At 44.3% G+C, this 13777-nt stretch overlaps 1 protein-coding gene across 13 annotated transcripts in view; it reads left to right on the forward strand.

Annotated features, from left to right (window-relative positions):
- Positions 1 to 13777, forward strand: part of RIN2 (Ras and Rab interactor 2) — a 212063-nt gene that overhangs the window by 144761 nt on the left and 53525 nt on the right. For 11 of the 13 annotated variants that reach the window (XR_004969777.1, XR_004969778.1, XM_036321036.1 and 8 more), the window contains one exon: positions 1454 to 1554. Coding sequence is in view for 11 of the 13 variants with exons in the window: in XM_036321036.1 (XP_036176929.1) it covers positions 1454 to 1554 (101 nt within the window). In the remaining 2 variants the exon portion in view is untranslated. Of the gene's footprint in view, positions 1 to 1453; positions 1555 to 1653; positions 1686 to 1780; positions 1949 to 13777 lie in introns of those variants that run through there. The other 2 variants (XM_036321043.1, XM_036321044.1) reach the window with 2 other exon arrangements.

Genomic DNA, 13777 nt, shown 5'->3' on the forward strand with positions numbered 1-13777 from the left:
GGGATGGAGCCCACAGTCCAGGCATGTGCCCTGACCAATAATCAAACTGTGACCTCCTGGTTCATAGGTCGATGCTAAACCACTGAGCCACACCAGCTGGGCTCATTCTGGAACTTCTTATTGCTAAGTGCTATGGTCTGTACCCCACCAGGATATCATCTCCATGACAACTGTCAACCTTACTCTATACTTGCAGTGCCTGGCAAGAAGTGGGTGGCCACAGTATTCTGTTGAATTAGTGAATGAATTGATGGGGTCAACAATTTAGAATAGCCTAGGGTCGGCAAACTCATTAGTCAACAGAGCCAAGTATCAACAGTACAACGATTGAAATTTCTTTTGAGAGCCAAATTTTTTAAACTTAACCTATATAGGTGGGTACACTGTTATTAACTTAATTAGGGTACTCCTAAGGCTTAGGAAGAGCCACACTCAAGGGCCCTAGGCTGTCAAATGAAATTTCTCCCAGAGTCTGGGTGGGATAAAAGCTGCTGGAGACAATACAACACGTCTTTAGCTAGAATTGTGATTCTCAAACTTTTAGTCCCAGGACTACTTCACACTGTTAAAAAAATTATGGAGGACTTCAAAGCCCTGTGTTCATGTCGAATATATCTACAGATATTTGCTGTATTAGAAAATAAGTGAAGAAAATGTTAAGATATTTATTTTTTAAAAATAAGCAATTACGTGTTGACATCGTAAATTTGTATAACATTTAAAAAAATTCGTGAGCAATGGCACACTTGAAGAGCCGCTCTACACATACAGTGCCTAATTATAACCAGGAAAGAGTCTGCTGAATGAGTGGATATATGTGGGCTCAAGAATTTAGACCAAACTTTAGGGACAGATGTAACCCTTGCCCAGCATGTGGGTAGAGGAAAAAAGACCACGCCTTTCCCCCTCCATTCTCCTCATGGTTCACCCACCCACCCACTCACACACTTCCAGCCCAATGTAGCCCTCTCTTCCCTTTTCCCTAACAGTTTTCTCTGACCAGAAAAAAATAAAAATAAAGTGAGAAATAAGTTTAGTGTCACTGGGAATTGATTTGCAAGCTGTGTATGTCTTTAAAATGGGCTTATTCCTGTAACCAGAATAATGATTGTATAAGTTTTAATCCAGGGAATTCACCTTGACAGCATGAGTGTTGAGGCCTGATTTGACCAGGATTTGCTTATTCCTTTTTGGTTCATATTGAGAAACCAAACTGAGTGTAATAATATTTTTTCAGGGCAGTACCGAAACAGCGTTCTTCCTCTTTCTAAGAAGAAGCTGCTCCCTCCCTTTTTATTTCTTTCCTCTGAGTAGAGGAAATTCACAGAGCCATGGTAAAAAAAAAAAAAAAGTCATATGTGTGCCCCTACTGAAGTGTCTGAAGCTCCCCAGGCCCTGGGCACGCCTCTTCACTTCCACTTCCTGACGTCACACTATTTTTGTCTTTGAATAGCTTATTGACACGATCGCCTCGGAGATCGGAGAACTGAAACAGGAGATGGTGCCGACAGATGTCAGCCTGGACAATGGCCTGGAACCCACCGAAGCCCACAGGTGACCGAGGCGATGAGGCGAGACGGGAGCTAAGTGGACCCTATTCGTGTTGAGGACTGTGCCGTTTCCGGGGCTCCTCAAGTTTGGGAACTGGGAGTGTGGTGGCCGCTCCAGATGAAACCCTGGAGGAGGTGGGCGTGGCCTAGGAACCAGCTGTCTGCTTGTTTATTTTAATCCCTGCGAAGGCACTTGAACTTTACCACCTTTCCCTTCCTCCTGGCACCAGAACCCGGAAACCTAAAATTCTATCTGCCATATCCACCTACTCACAGTGATGGAAACAATAACGCAGCAGGATCCTCCGTGCGCAAAATAGAACTCAGTGTAGCCTGTATCAGTCTCCAGGAGGTTTACAGGGGAGCGCTCAGAGGATGGACTCATTTTGCGTTCTCAGGTCAGAAAACCCCCAGCACCCACCATAGCCGTTAGCCTGCGGTGCAGCCCCGCGTTCTGACAGTTGGATGTGATTGTAAATGACTAAGAAAGGGGAGGCAGTGTGTTGTCCTGGTTAAGCATGATATGTTGTGAACGTATTTCATGGATCAGAGTAGGTAGGAAGGGACTGATCTTTATCTGGAGAATGGAGGTGCCAGATCAGGGTGGGGGTGGCAGGTTGGAGGAGCTTGTCAAACCTCATCCAGCTCTTGGACCGTGTAATTCATTGCTAGCAAAACAACAGAATATACTGACGGCTGGACGGCATGGACAGTTGGTGCTTGAGAGGCCAGATTTGTGATCTGTGTGCCCTTTTTCCCAGGAAATGGGGTTGAGGCTGCCTGTGCAGGGTGAGGGTGAGCTTCACCCAGTTGGATTTGCTTGCAAGTCTTGAGACAGGCAGGAGTCGAACTGCAAAGGCAGGCAGGGGAACCAGCTGGGTTTGGTTGTCCAGGCAAATTTTAAACTGGCAGGACTTGTTCCCTGCCCTAGCCCAAGGGGAGAGTGGCAATCCCACTTGGCAGCTGTAAGGTGGTGCTTTAACTCCTATGTCTCTGGAGGAACTGTATTCTCCCGTAGCTGTGGACATTCTGCCTTACGTTTCCTTCTCTACAAAACGACAGGGGTAGACCAGGTGGCCCCCAAGCCACTTGGAGCAGAACTAGGCATTTTATAATTGCTCTTGATTTCAATGTGAGTGGCTTTGATTGGTGAACTTTCCCCCCATAATCTGGACAAGTACACCATGATTTCTGATTCTCTTTCCACCCCCCATTCAGAGTAGTTTTAAACTCCGTGGAACTTTAGCCAGGGGGTTTCTCCTTACCCTTTTCATTACTAAGCTAAAAGTAAATTGGGAGTCTCGGCTGATGACAAAAAAGTAAAGAAGAGAGAGTTCATAGCACTGATTTCCTACATCCAGGAAACATAATACTACAAGGTGAACCCCAAACTCTGCAGAGGACAGGACCCTTCCTACGTATAAGCCACGGAGATGCTAGGCGTGCTGGAAGGAGTAATAATGTGATAAGTAAGGGCTGGCAACAGCTTGGTCTCTGACTGCAGTGGGCATTGAAGTGGGAGAGCTGGGCCTTCATTTAATCTTTAACATCGCTGCTAGTCTTTTCTTTTTAAATTGAAGAGTGACTGTAACTTGGTTTTATCAGGTCAATATGTATTCTTGAATGCTATGTTGGTTTACACTGATTTTATGAAACTTCAGAGGCATTTTACTTGGCACTTTCTTTGATGGGAAAGAAAGGGAAAAAAGGCAAGATTGTCTTGATTTAACAATGCCTATGGTGTTTACCATGTGCCAGTCACTGTTCTAAATGCATTACAGCTGGAACTCATTGAAGCTCCTAACTGCACTGTGTGACCCTCTTTCTGCTGATGAGGGACCCGTATTTTGTGGTAAAAGTCTGACTAAGAAGGCTGTGGCTTCTGTGCTGGCGTCTCTCGCTGAGTTTTAGAAGCGTGGATTGGTGACTTTGCTATCAGTTCCTCCGTTTTGCCAATGACGTCAGGAGGGACGGATAACCCAGAAGGAGGGGACGGAGGACATGGTGTTGTTTCCACAGTGAAGGCGGAGCAGAGCTGTGGGTGGTCGCAGGGAAGCAGGCAAGGCCGCCTCCAGTGGGAACACTGGAGAGAGAAGAAGCAGTCGGCCCCTCAGGACCTTAACTGGGCGTGTTCTGGTGGCTGCACAGATGCCTGGCAGTGAGGGGCCTTTTGCAGCCTCATGGTTGGTGAGTGTGAGCTGTGATATGACCTCACCCACTCCACCCACAGTCACCAGGAAGTGTCTGTGGTTCCCTAGTTTGTTGAATGCTGGGTTATGTGTCAGGCCGGTGCCCTAGCTTAGAAATCGCTGTTCCCCAACCTGCATTGGCTTTTCATTGCTCTTTCGTGGTTAATAGTGAGATGAGCTTGAGATCTGAAACCTCTTCTTGTATTATGAACCCCTTTGCAGATTAATATTTTGAATGCATAAAGTAAAATATGGAGGACGAGGGGAAAACAATTATAGTGGGATACAATGGTTAGACTGTAAAAATGCATGGTTTCATAGCATTGTACTTCTTTATTAACACATCGAATGATGAGGTCTGGCAGTGGGACTAGGAGCTGCTGTCCTCTGGAAGCAGAGAAGAGAATAAGCATTACTTATGCGCAGATCATGGAAACATCTAGAGTTTTGGTTGGGGACAAAGCTTCAGCTGCTGAGATTTTTTTGCCTTCATTCAAAATGGGAGTGAATTTCAAAACCAGGTTAGCGAGAGTGCAGGTGTCCCTTTTTTCCGCCCAATAGTCAGTTCCCACTTCAGCCCACCTGACCTACCGGCATCGTCTGACATGGTAGACCCACGCCCCTGGCTGGGACACTTGCTTGGCTTGGCTTCTGGGATGCCATGAGCCCTGGTTTCTCTCCCCTCACCAGCTGCTGCTTCGAGGCTCCTGGCTGGCTCCTGCTTATCTTCTTGACCCCCTAACCCTGGAGCACCCAGAGCTCACTCCTTGAGCCTCTCCTCTTCACACATCTCCTCTTCTCTCCCCCCCCACCCTCGAGGAAGACACGGAAGCATCTCTGCCTCAGTGAAGTGAGGATAATGATGGAACTTGGCCCCAGAGTTGTTAGGAAGATTAAGTGAATGCATAGCTTCGAAGGACTTCACCCGGTGCTGGCACGTGGTAAACACATGCATGGTTTTCTGAAAGAGATCTGTAATTTCCTAGGTAATTTCAGTCAGCCCTGCGGCTTGAATACGTCTGTGTATCGGTGATTCCCAACTTACATCCCTAGGCCTGTCCTCTCTTGGAATCCAGATGTTTGCATCCAGCTGCCCACTCAGCCTGACCTTTGGGAGCTCAAACTTAAAAAGACCAAGACGAACCCTTGGTTCCCTTCACAGACCTGCTTCTTCCCTGGTCTTCCTGTCCCAGTGACCATGCCTCCAGGTGCTTGGGCCCTCAGTCATCCCTGGTGCCTCGCCTCTCCTTCTTTCCTGACGTCCTCCCATCCATCTCTAAATCCTGGCATCTCTACCTTTAACTTAGATCCAGGGTCAGACCACTTTTCACCAGCACCACGACAGTAGAACTCTGCCTGTTGTCTCTACTTTCACCCCTCCCCCTTCTCTGGGCGTTAGCTAAGCAGCATCGAAACTGATCTGACTTTAGTTCATTTAAATCCACGTCATGTCACTCCTGTTCAAAGCCCTTCAGTAGTTTTTCATTGAAAACCAAAATCCCCACCATGGCCTTCGGAGTCCCCACAGGATATGACTCACATCCCCTCACCATCTCTTCTCTTACCTTCTCTTCCCCTTCAGCGCTCTGCTCCAGGCCCGCCAGCTTCTTGCTAAGCAGCCTTTGTGCTTGCTGTTCCCTCTGCCTGGAATGCCCTTCCTCCAGGAAGCATTCACCCTTGGACCCTGCCTTTCTTCTGTCACCTTAGCTGGCTTTATTTTTCTTTCTAGAACTTGTGCAGACCTGAAATATATTCACTTGAGTAATTGTGCATTTTCTGCCTCCCGGCACTAGAAGGTGAGAGTTTTGACAGCGGGGGCATGGTCTGTGTCTGGTGCTGTTTTTTCCAGTGCCTAGAATAGTGTCTGTCATGTAGCATCCACTCAGTCAGTGTGTTGATCGGACGAATGAAAGGTGCTAGCCCTTTGGATCTTCTAAAAGTATTCGAGCATCAGAAGCCTCTTGTATAAAAAAGACTTCACCCTTGTCAAGCAATTAGGGGATCCCAGCCAGTGCATAAAAAAAAAAAAGTTGAAAATGTGTGACAGGCCTTAAGCATCCTCCCTAGAAAAGAAGAGAGACCAGAATCTCTTTCCCCTACATTCAAGCCCCACTTCCTCATCAGTCCAAGTATGGAAAAGAGGAAAAGATTTGTTTTGCTGACTAACACTGATGAGGCACAGATACTGTGCAAGAAGACAAAATGCAAAATGATTTTTGCATCAATGACTTGAACTTGCTTCCTAATGACCTCATATACACTCCCCAAAATCCTTAGAAGAGTAAAAGTTGGTATAAATCAACAAAGAATAGTCACTTTTTATCTGATGTTTAAAAAGGAAAAGATGGGAAGAAATAATATAAAGTGACATTAAATTCTGTATTCAAAGTCACTGAAATGGAGGACATTTTTTTTTAATATGGAAAACTATTGGATAGATGCAGATTTATTCTAAGCTTAGAAGATTTAAGTTCCAAAGATAATTATATCAGATTTAGGCACATATGTTTCTTAGTTATCATGCAGCTAATGGCCTTGACCAAACCAATTCATGGCATGGTGAATATTTCTGCATATATTATTTCTGCATATTGAACAAAGTAAAGCAAGCAAATCTAAAAGATGGGAAGAAATTCACTGGGTTTTGTTTGTTTTGCTATGAGTTTATGATCTAAGATTCATAAGCAGAAATATAAATAATAGAAGTACATATATATTTGTACTTTTCTCATAATTTCTAGGTTATTTTCTCTTTTCATCTCCTTCGCCCCCTGACCCTCGATAATCCTTTGTATAAAGTTACGGTTTCCATAAATATGAACCAGTGAACTGGCTGCTAGCTCAGAATTCCCATGACTTTAGCCTGGAACTTAGACTAGACATGTGAAAATTGTAAAATGATGCGCTGCTAAAACTGGAGAGTCCCCACTCCTGAGTCCCACAGCACTGAGATAAGTACTTGAGTCACAACATAGAAATACCTCTCTTCATTCATCATAGTTTCCAGGCATTAAAAAGACACACACCCAGGCAAAGAAATAAGAGAGCAAGCAAACAATCAAAAGCGGTTTTGTCTCAGGTGTGGGTTCATGGTCGTATTTAGTTTCATATTTTTGCATTGTTCTTTTTACACAATGTAAAGTTCTACTTCGGTAATAATAATAAAAAAAAATCTTAAAAAAAAAAAGAAATCTTACATGTTCTTTAAAAAACAAATAAACAAACAAAAAAACACACCTTCCCTAGTATAATAGGTCTCACCAATTAAGACGGACCAAACAACCTCCTACCTGGAATGACCTGCTTCCTCCCCAAGGTCCCCAGGGCATCTAGTATATTCCTCTATTATGTACTCATTCCATTATAGAATGCTCGTTTACAGTTCTTTTTCCCTTAGGTTGTATAAAACTTCAGGCTCCACTGTCCGGCTCAGTGGTTCTCAACCTTCTGGCCCTTTAAATACAGTTCCTCATGTTGTGACCCAACCATAAAATTATTTTCGTTGCTACTTCATAACTGTAATGTTGCTACTATTATGAATAGTAAAGTAAATATCTGATATGCACGATGGTCTTAGGCGACCCCTGTGAAAGGGTCATTTGACCGCCAAAGGGGTCGCAACCCACAGGTTGAGAACCACTGGTCTAGGTGTTTTGGCAAATAGCACCCACTCAGTAAATATTTTCTTTAAGTTGAACTTAATTGTTGCTGCATTGGTAAACAGTAAGAGCAAAGAGTTAGACAATCTCATAGAATTCCTTGAAATCATATTCCAAACACTCATATTCCAAACACTCGTGGTGGCTTGAAATCAGAAAACACCTTTCGGGCAATTGACCAAGCTAGTCACAGCAGAACATCTTCAGTGGGCACGGTAGGAAAATGTCTTTTTGCAAAACTGTTTCCGCTACGTAACCTCCTCTGGTTTGAACAAAGCGATGCCCACCCTTCCCCACTGGAGGAAAGAGCAGCCGTGTCTCTGGTGTGACTTGGGTGTTTCAGATGAGTAGATTTTCAGCTGCCTCTCCGAACACAATCCCTACCCAAGTCACAGAGTTTCTCTATTCTGTTTCCCATCAGATATTCTTTGAGAAAGAATATGGACAGGCAGGCACCAACAAATTTCCAAGAATTATGGGAATGTACACTTACAGTTCTTAGAAATAGATCGTGTGCAAGAAGAAACAATAAACTTTGATAACACCAGACACTTTTTTCAAGGGGCCTAAGATACTGCAAAATATAATTGCTATTATGTAGCAAATGATGTGAGCCTCTCCTGACCTATTGAACCAGACTGGAGCTCACAGGAAAGGAAAAAAAAAACACGCGCACACACACAAAAACCAACCTTTCGGACAGGTGCGACCAGTGATGGCGAACCTTTTGAGCTCGGCGTGTCAGCATTTTGAAAAACCCTAACTTAACTCTGGTGCCATGTCACATATAGAAATTTTTTTGATATTTGCAACCATAGTAAAACAAAGACTTATATTTTTGATATTTATTTTATATATTTAAATGCCATTTAACAAAGAAAAATCAACCAAAAAAATGAGTTCGCGTGTCAACTCTGACACGCGTATCATAGGTTCGCCATCACTGGGTGCGACTGTCCCAGGAGAGTGGCCTGCTCTCAGATGCTGGGGGACCTTAGGATGTGCCCAAGCCCTGAGCCAGGGGCCTGTTAGCTTGTTGGCTGTCTGATTTCTTTGCCTTGTATGTATCCTTTCCTTGTTTTTCTGTGCATTTAAATGGTAGACCACACATGATTTCACTGACTTACCAGTGTGTGTGTGTTTTTAGCATCCTGGAAATCCACAGTGTATCCTAGGCTGGCTTCCCTAGGTACACACAATTTTCACAGGGCGGACTCTAAGGTAGATATATTTTACCCTTTACAGACCTTGCCTTGCTATGTTGGTAGTTGATTCTGCCACTAAATATCTGCTTGGTTAGAGTACAGTACGGACTGAATCCAGCTATGAAATAACACCAGTGTAATCAAAGGCACTTAAAGGCCAACAATTGCAAATCCACGAAATGCTTGCCAATTTGTGAAGCCTGGTGCATGCCGCTGCTTAGGCTCAAGGTCAGTGGGCCAAGACTGGGAGCCGCCTGGCGCCTTCTCCTGTTTTCAGCTGCAGGGGTGCCCGGGACAACAGGTTCTTTGTTTCATTTCTTAGTTTTACAGGAATGAATGAAGGTCCCTGCCAGCGTTGGCTCCATATCTGCCCTTTTCAGCCTTCGCTGAAGAGTCCACGAGAGGAAGTTCATAAGCAAAAAAAAAAAAAGCCACCAAATCTTCCTCCTCTTGTGAAAATGGCAGTGCCTCGTCCCCGGAGGCAGACACACATTTTTGTTCCCATTTCCGTGCTGTTCTCTCTTCCCAGCCCTCAGTAGCTAGAACTTAAAAATCGCCGAAGGTCCTGAAAGTTTTTCGCAAATGCCCTGCGACATGGTTTTAGAAACCTTTTTTAAGAAGTCGAGGCCTCCTCCCTCCGAAAGCAGCAGTCCTTAGCCGTGCAGGAATGAAATCTGCGATGCGAAATATGTCAGTCATTTTCCTTTTGGAATTTAAGAGGACAAAAAAGGCCCCAAGGGATTGGCATATCCACTGGTGTAGGGTCAGTAAACTGCACAAGTCAGAGAAGTGGTCCCAAGCCCAGTTCTATCATTAATTTCTAACATTTTCACCTCAAATAGGAGATAGAAGGATGGCCTGTACTATCTCTCACAATGTAGGTAAACAGGCCAGGATCCTTACAAGAATATTGCCTACCTGAGACCTCTGCCCATTGCTTTTCCCATCTTGGGTGTTGGGTAAGTTTCCTCAACTCACCTGGTAATTTCTCAGCAATAAACCGAGAAACTAGCCAGTGCCCCTTCTTTAGCCAGAATGAATTTTTACTTCCCTTCCTCTCCCAACTTAAATACTACAGAGTAGGCGTGTAATTCAGCCTCAGAGATTCTAAAGAACTGTTTTCATGATTGAACGTGATTAAGGAATCACTGGACATCAACTACTAGGTATCTTTGAAATTGAAGGTTTTCTGGGAATTCTTTGTTTGCTATGTGTATGCATATGTGTTTAACAAAAATTAGAATTGGTCCCTGTGCCAGAAATTTTTATCAGATGGATCTCTTCAGTATGAGCTGTTGTTTTCTCTGTCTCTCTACATAAGAGGCCTTTTCTATGAATATATTTTCAGAAACCACTGATCACAGATCCATCACTTCTCTTCTCCCAGTCCTGGAGGCCCTGGATCCAGCTTCTACCAAGCCTGGCGTCTTCCCCACTGCTTGCCATTTGGGCTGTGTTTGCTTTCTTCTTCCTACATACACAAGGGTTTACTGCTCCAGGACTCCAACTTCTGTCTGGTCCTTACCTCTTCAGACACCTCTTCATTGGCCCCTTGTAGCTGGAATCCTGAACCCTCCATAGTAGTGCCACGTCCTGGGCTGCGCCTTCCTGCCCTGGCAGCAGGTTGAGGCAGCGTCATGTGAAAAGGCTTTGTGAGGCTGGGACACAGCTGAAGGCTCAGCACCAGCAGAATGAGGAAGGGAGGCCCCAGAGAGGTGAGAGATGGGTGGAAATTTTAATTTAAAAATATCAAGAGAAGTAGCCTTTCATTCTTTTTTCTTTCCATCTGAATGTTGAGGATGGCCAGCACCAGAGTATAGGTTGGGTCTAGATCTACCAAGGATGGAGATGGCTCCAGCCTCAAGGGCCTGCCAGGAGCCACCCTCAAAAAAGGTTGCCATTAAAATGACAAAACTAGCTCCGGAATTTTGTTTATAGAATAGTCTTTGTGTCCTAGGATGGAAACACATTACTTTGCTTCGTTTTTATGGATTTCTAAAATTAGGAGACAATTAAAGAGACATTCTGGAAACTCTACTAAGCAGACTTTCTACTCAGAGTTCTCAAGATAGTCCAGGCTCTTAGAATCAGTTCTTTTCAGATTTTGTTTTAGTACCATATTCCCTTTTTTCCCAACAATAATCTATCTTTAGAGACGGGGAAACTGAGGCTAAGTGACATGTAGTAACAGGTCAAGGCCTTACAGGTATCAATAAGCAAGTGAGGCTTTGATTCACATCTGCCAACAAATGCTCTTTCCATTAGCCATTGAAGGTTATGAGGCTGAGGGAAGACTAGAATCGGGGGTTGACTAGATGGAAACTATGACATGCCTTACAAAAGTTAGCTTTCTTTTGTAATCTCACCTGAGGATATTTTTTCCCATTGCTTTGCAGAGAGAGTGGAAGGGAGAGACAGAAGGAGCGGGGGGAGGGGGGGGGAGAAACATCTATGTAAGAGACACACATTGACACCAACTGGTTGCCTCCCCACTGGTCCCGATCTGGGGTGGGGAGTGAACCGCAACCCAGGTATGTGACCTTGATTGGGAATCAAACCTGAGACCCTTCAGTGAGTGGGCTGACACTTTAACCACCGAGCAACACCAGCCAGGGCCAAAAGTTAGCATTTTAATGTTAATGCATTTACATGTGCAGGAAATGGGTTTTGACTCCGGGTAAATGAGAACTCATTGATAACTGACTGCTAAAGCTCTCCCCCACCCCCACCCCCTTGTTGCTGGTGTGGTTCCCACTTTGGGTTTTTCCATACCTCACTCCCTGCACCTGCCTTAACCTAAGGCAGCTTTCCTGTCAGTACTATTTACTAGTACTCCTACCTTTTTCTGTGGTCAGCCGGCTGGTGTGATCAGTTCTTTTGTTGGAACCTAAATCTCATTGCCAATGTTGGCGCACTGATCACCAATGCCCTGTGTCAGTGGGCTACGGTTACAGTTCTAGGCTCAAACTCAGCATTGACTTTTATACCCAAAGTCACCACTTGCTAGTTGACGGGGAGTTGGAGAGGGGCTGTGCATAAAGGAAATTCATGAGCAAAGAGGAAGGGGATGCTAAAAGTTTGGATTTTGTTGTTTTGGAAGGATTTGGGTTGCTTTGTTTTCTCACCCCAGACCTTAGGATGGCTCAAGGGTGGGGGGAGCACTTGGTAGCTGAGGGGATTTTTGCCACCCATTTCCTTATAAACACAGAGACAAGAACGCTTTGTCTCCTGAGACTGAAACTGAGCAGCCAGGTGATTCTGTTGTTGGGACTTGGCTGAGGAAAGGCCTGAATCAGAGGTTATGGGTGGGTGGGGGCGGGGGTGCAGAAAGGAGCTAAGGGAGACCCAGTGCCCACCATGTTTCTCTTTGTCCACTGAGCTTCTCCCCTTCTTCACTCGCAGGAACAAATCTGTTGTCTGCAGATCACCTCCTCCCCAGCCCCTGCTCATGTGCAGCAGTCATTTAATCAATGCCTGCCCTGGCTAGGCCTGAATAGAGCCAGGCTAGTGAGAGAGAGAAGCACATATATATAATGCCTCATAAAATGGGGTGAGTGCCCCAGAGGTGTAAACAAAATGGGTAAAAGAATTACCTGTGCCTAAAGTTCACTTGCAGCTACAGGAGACGGGGAGGACACAGGATCTGAGCTTGCTTTTGACAGGTAGGTTAGGGGCCAGTTATAGCAATAGACCCTCAAGAACAGCTTGACCACTGGAAAGAGGGGCTGAGCAGTGGCACACAGATACATTTTTCAGGGCGATCTTCCCCCTGGAATCTAAGAGGGAGGTTTATAAACATTAATACAGGAAAAATATTATGTTCTAATCCAAATTATCTTATCCCAAATTTCCTCTGTTGTGTTACAGTTTTTCTTTTACTCATACAGCATCTTTACTGTTAATTGCCTATTTCTTTAAATTGACTCGCCATCTACATTTATTTTAAAAAGTAAATTCAGACCCGGCTGGTATAGCACAGTGGTTGAGCATCTACCTGTGCAGCAGGAGGTCACGGTTTGATTCCCGGTCAGGTCACATGCCCCACTTGTGGGCTTGATCCCCAGTGTGGGGCATGCAGGAGGCAGCCAATCAATGATTCTCTCTCATCATGGATGTTTCTATCTCTCTCTCTCTCTCTCTCCCTCTCCTTTCCTCTCTGAAATCAATAAAAGTAAATTTTAAAAAATAAATAAATAAAAAGTAAATTTAGTAAGCCAGTCATGAAAAGACAAACACTGTATGAGTCCTCTTATATAAGGTTCTTAGAGTAGTCAAAATCATAGAGACAGAAACTGGAATGGTGGTTGCCTGGAATGGGAGGAGGGGGGAACTCAGAGTTATCTATAATAATAAAAGTGTAATATGCTAATTAGACCAGATGTCCCTCCGGACGAAGCTGGGGCTGCGAGGGAAGCCCAAGTCCTGGGTGCCAGAGGGAAGCCGGTGCTGGCAGTCGGGGGGAAGGAAGGCCTACTCTTACACGAATTTTGTGCATCAGGCCTCTAGTTGTTTAATAAGTTTAAAGTTTCAGTTTTGCAAGAGGAAACAGATCTGGAGATGAATGGTAGTGATGGTTGTACAATGATATGATTATGTGTGATACCCCCAAACTGTATACTTAAAATGATTAAGATGGAAAATTGGGGGGGAAAGTAAATTAAATATCTCCACCATCCACTAAATACAAGTAACTATTAAAATAAGTCCTGGATATTCAAATAAAAACCATGCTCTCATGTACTGCCTTGGTATATGCAGCACTCTTTGAGAAATGTTGTCAATTTTTAATAGCATCGAGAAGTTATAAAATATTAGAATTAATCTACAAAGTTTCTTCACCTTATAGTAGCTCTTTATGTTAAGGCAGTGGTTGGCAAACTCATTAGTCAACAGAGCCAAATATCAGCAGTACAACGATTGAAATTTCTTTTGAGAGCCAAATTTTTTAAACTTAAACTATATAGGTAGGTACATTATTATTAACTTAATTTGGGTACTCCTACGCTGGCCTTTGCTAAAAACGTCCTCAGTCTGATTGAGGTACGTTCGCTGAGGTCGACCCCTTCCAACTCTCCCATCCACACTCGTCTTGTATACTTGTTTCGTCTGTCTGCTTTCGTTCATCCTCTCTATATGTCCAAACCATCTCAACATACCTTTCTCAACATCTTCTT

Source organism: Myotis myotis, unplaced genomic scaffold (assembly GCF_014108235.1).
Source record: "Myotis myotis isolate mMyoMyo1 unplaced genomic scaffold, mMyoMyo1.p scaffold_m19_p_9, whole genome shotgun sequence".
NCBI lineage: Eukaryota > Metazoa > Chordata > Mammalia > Chiroptera > Vespertilionidae > Myotis > Myotis myotis.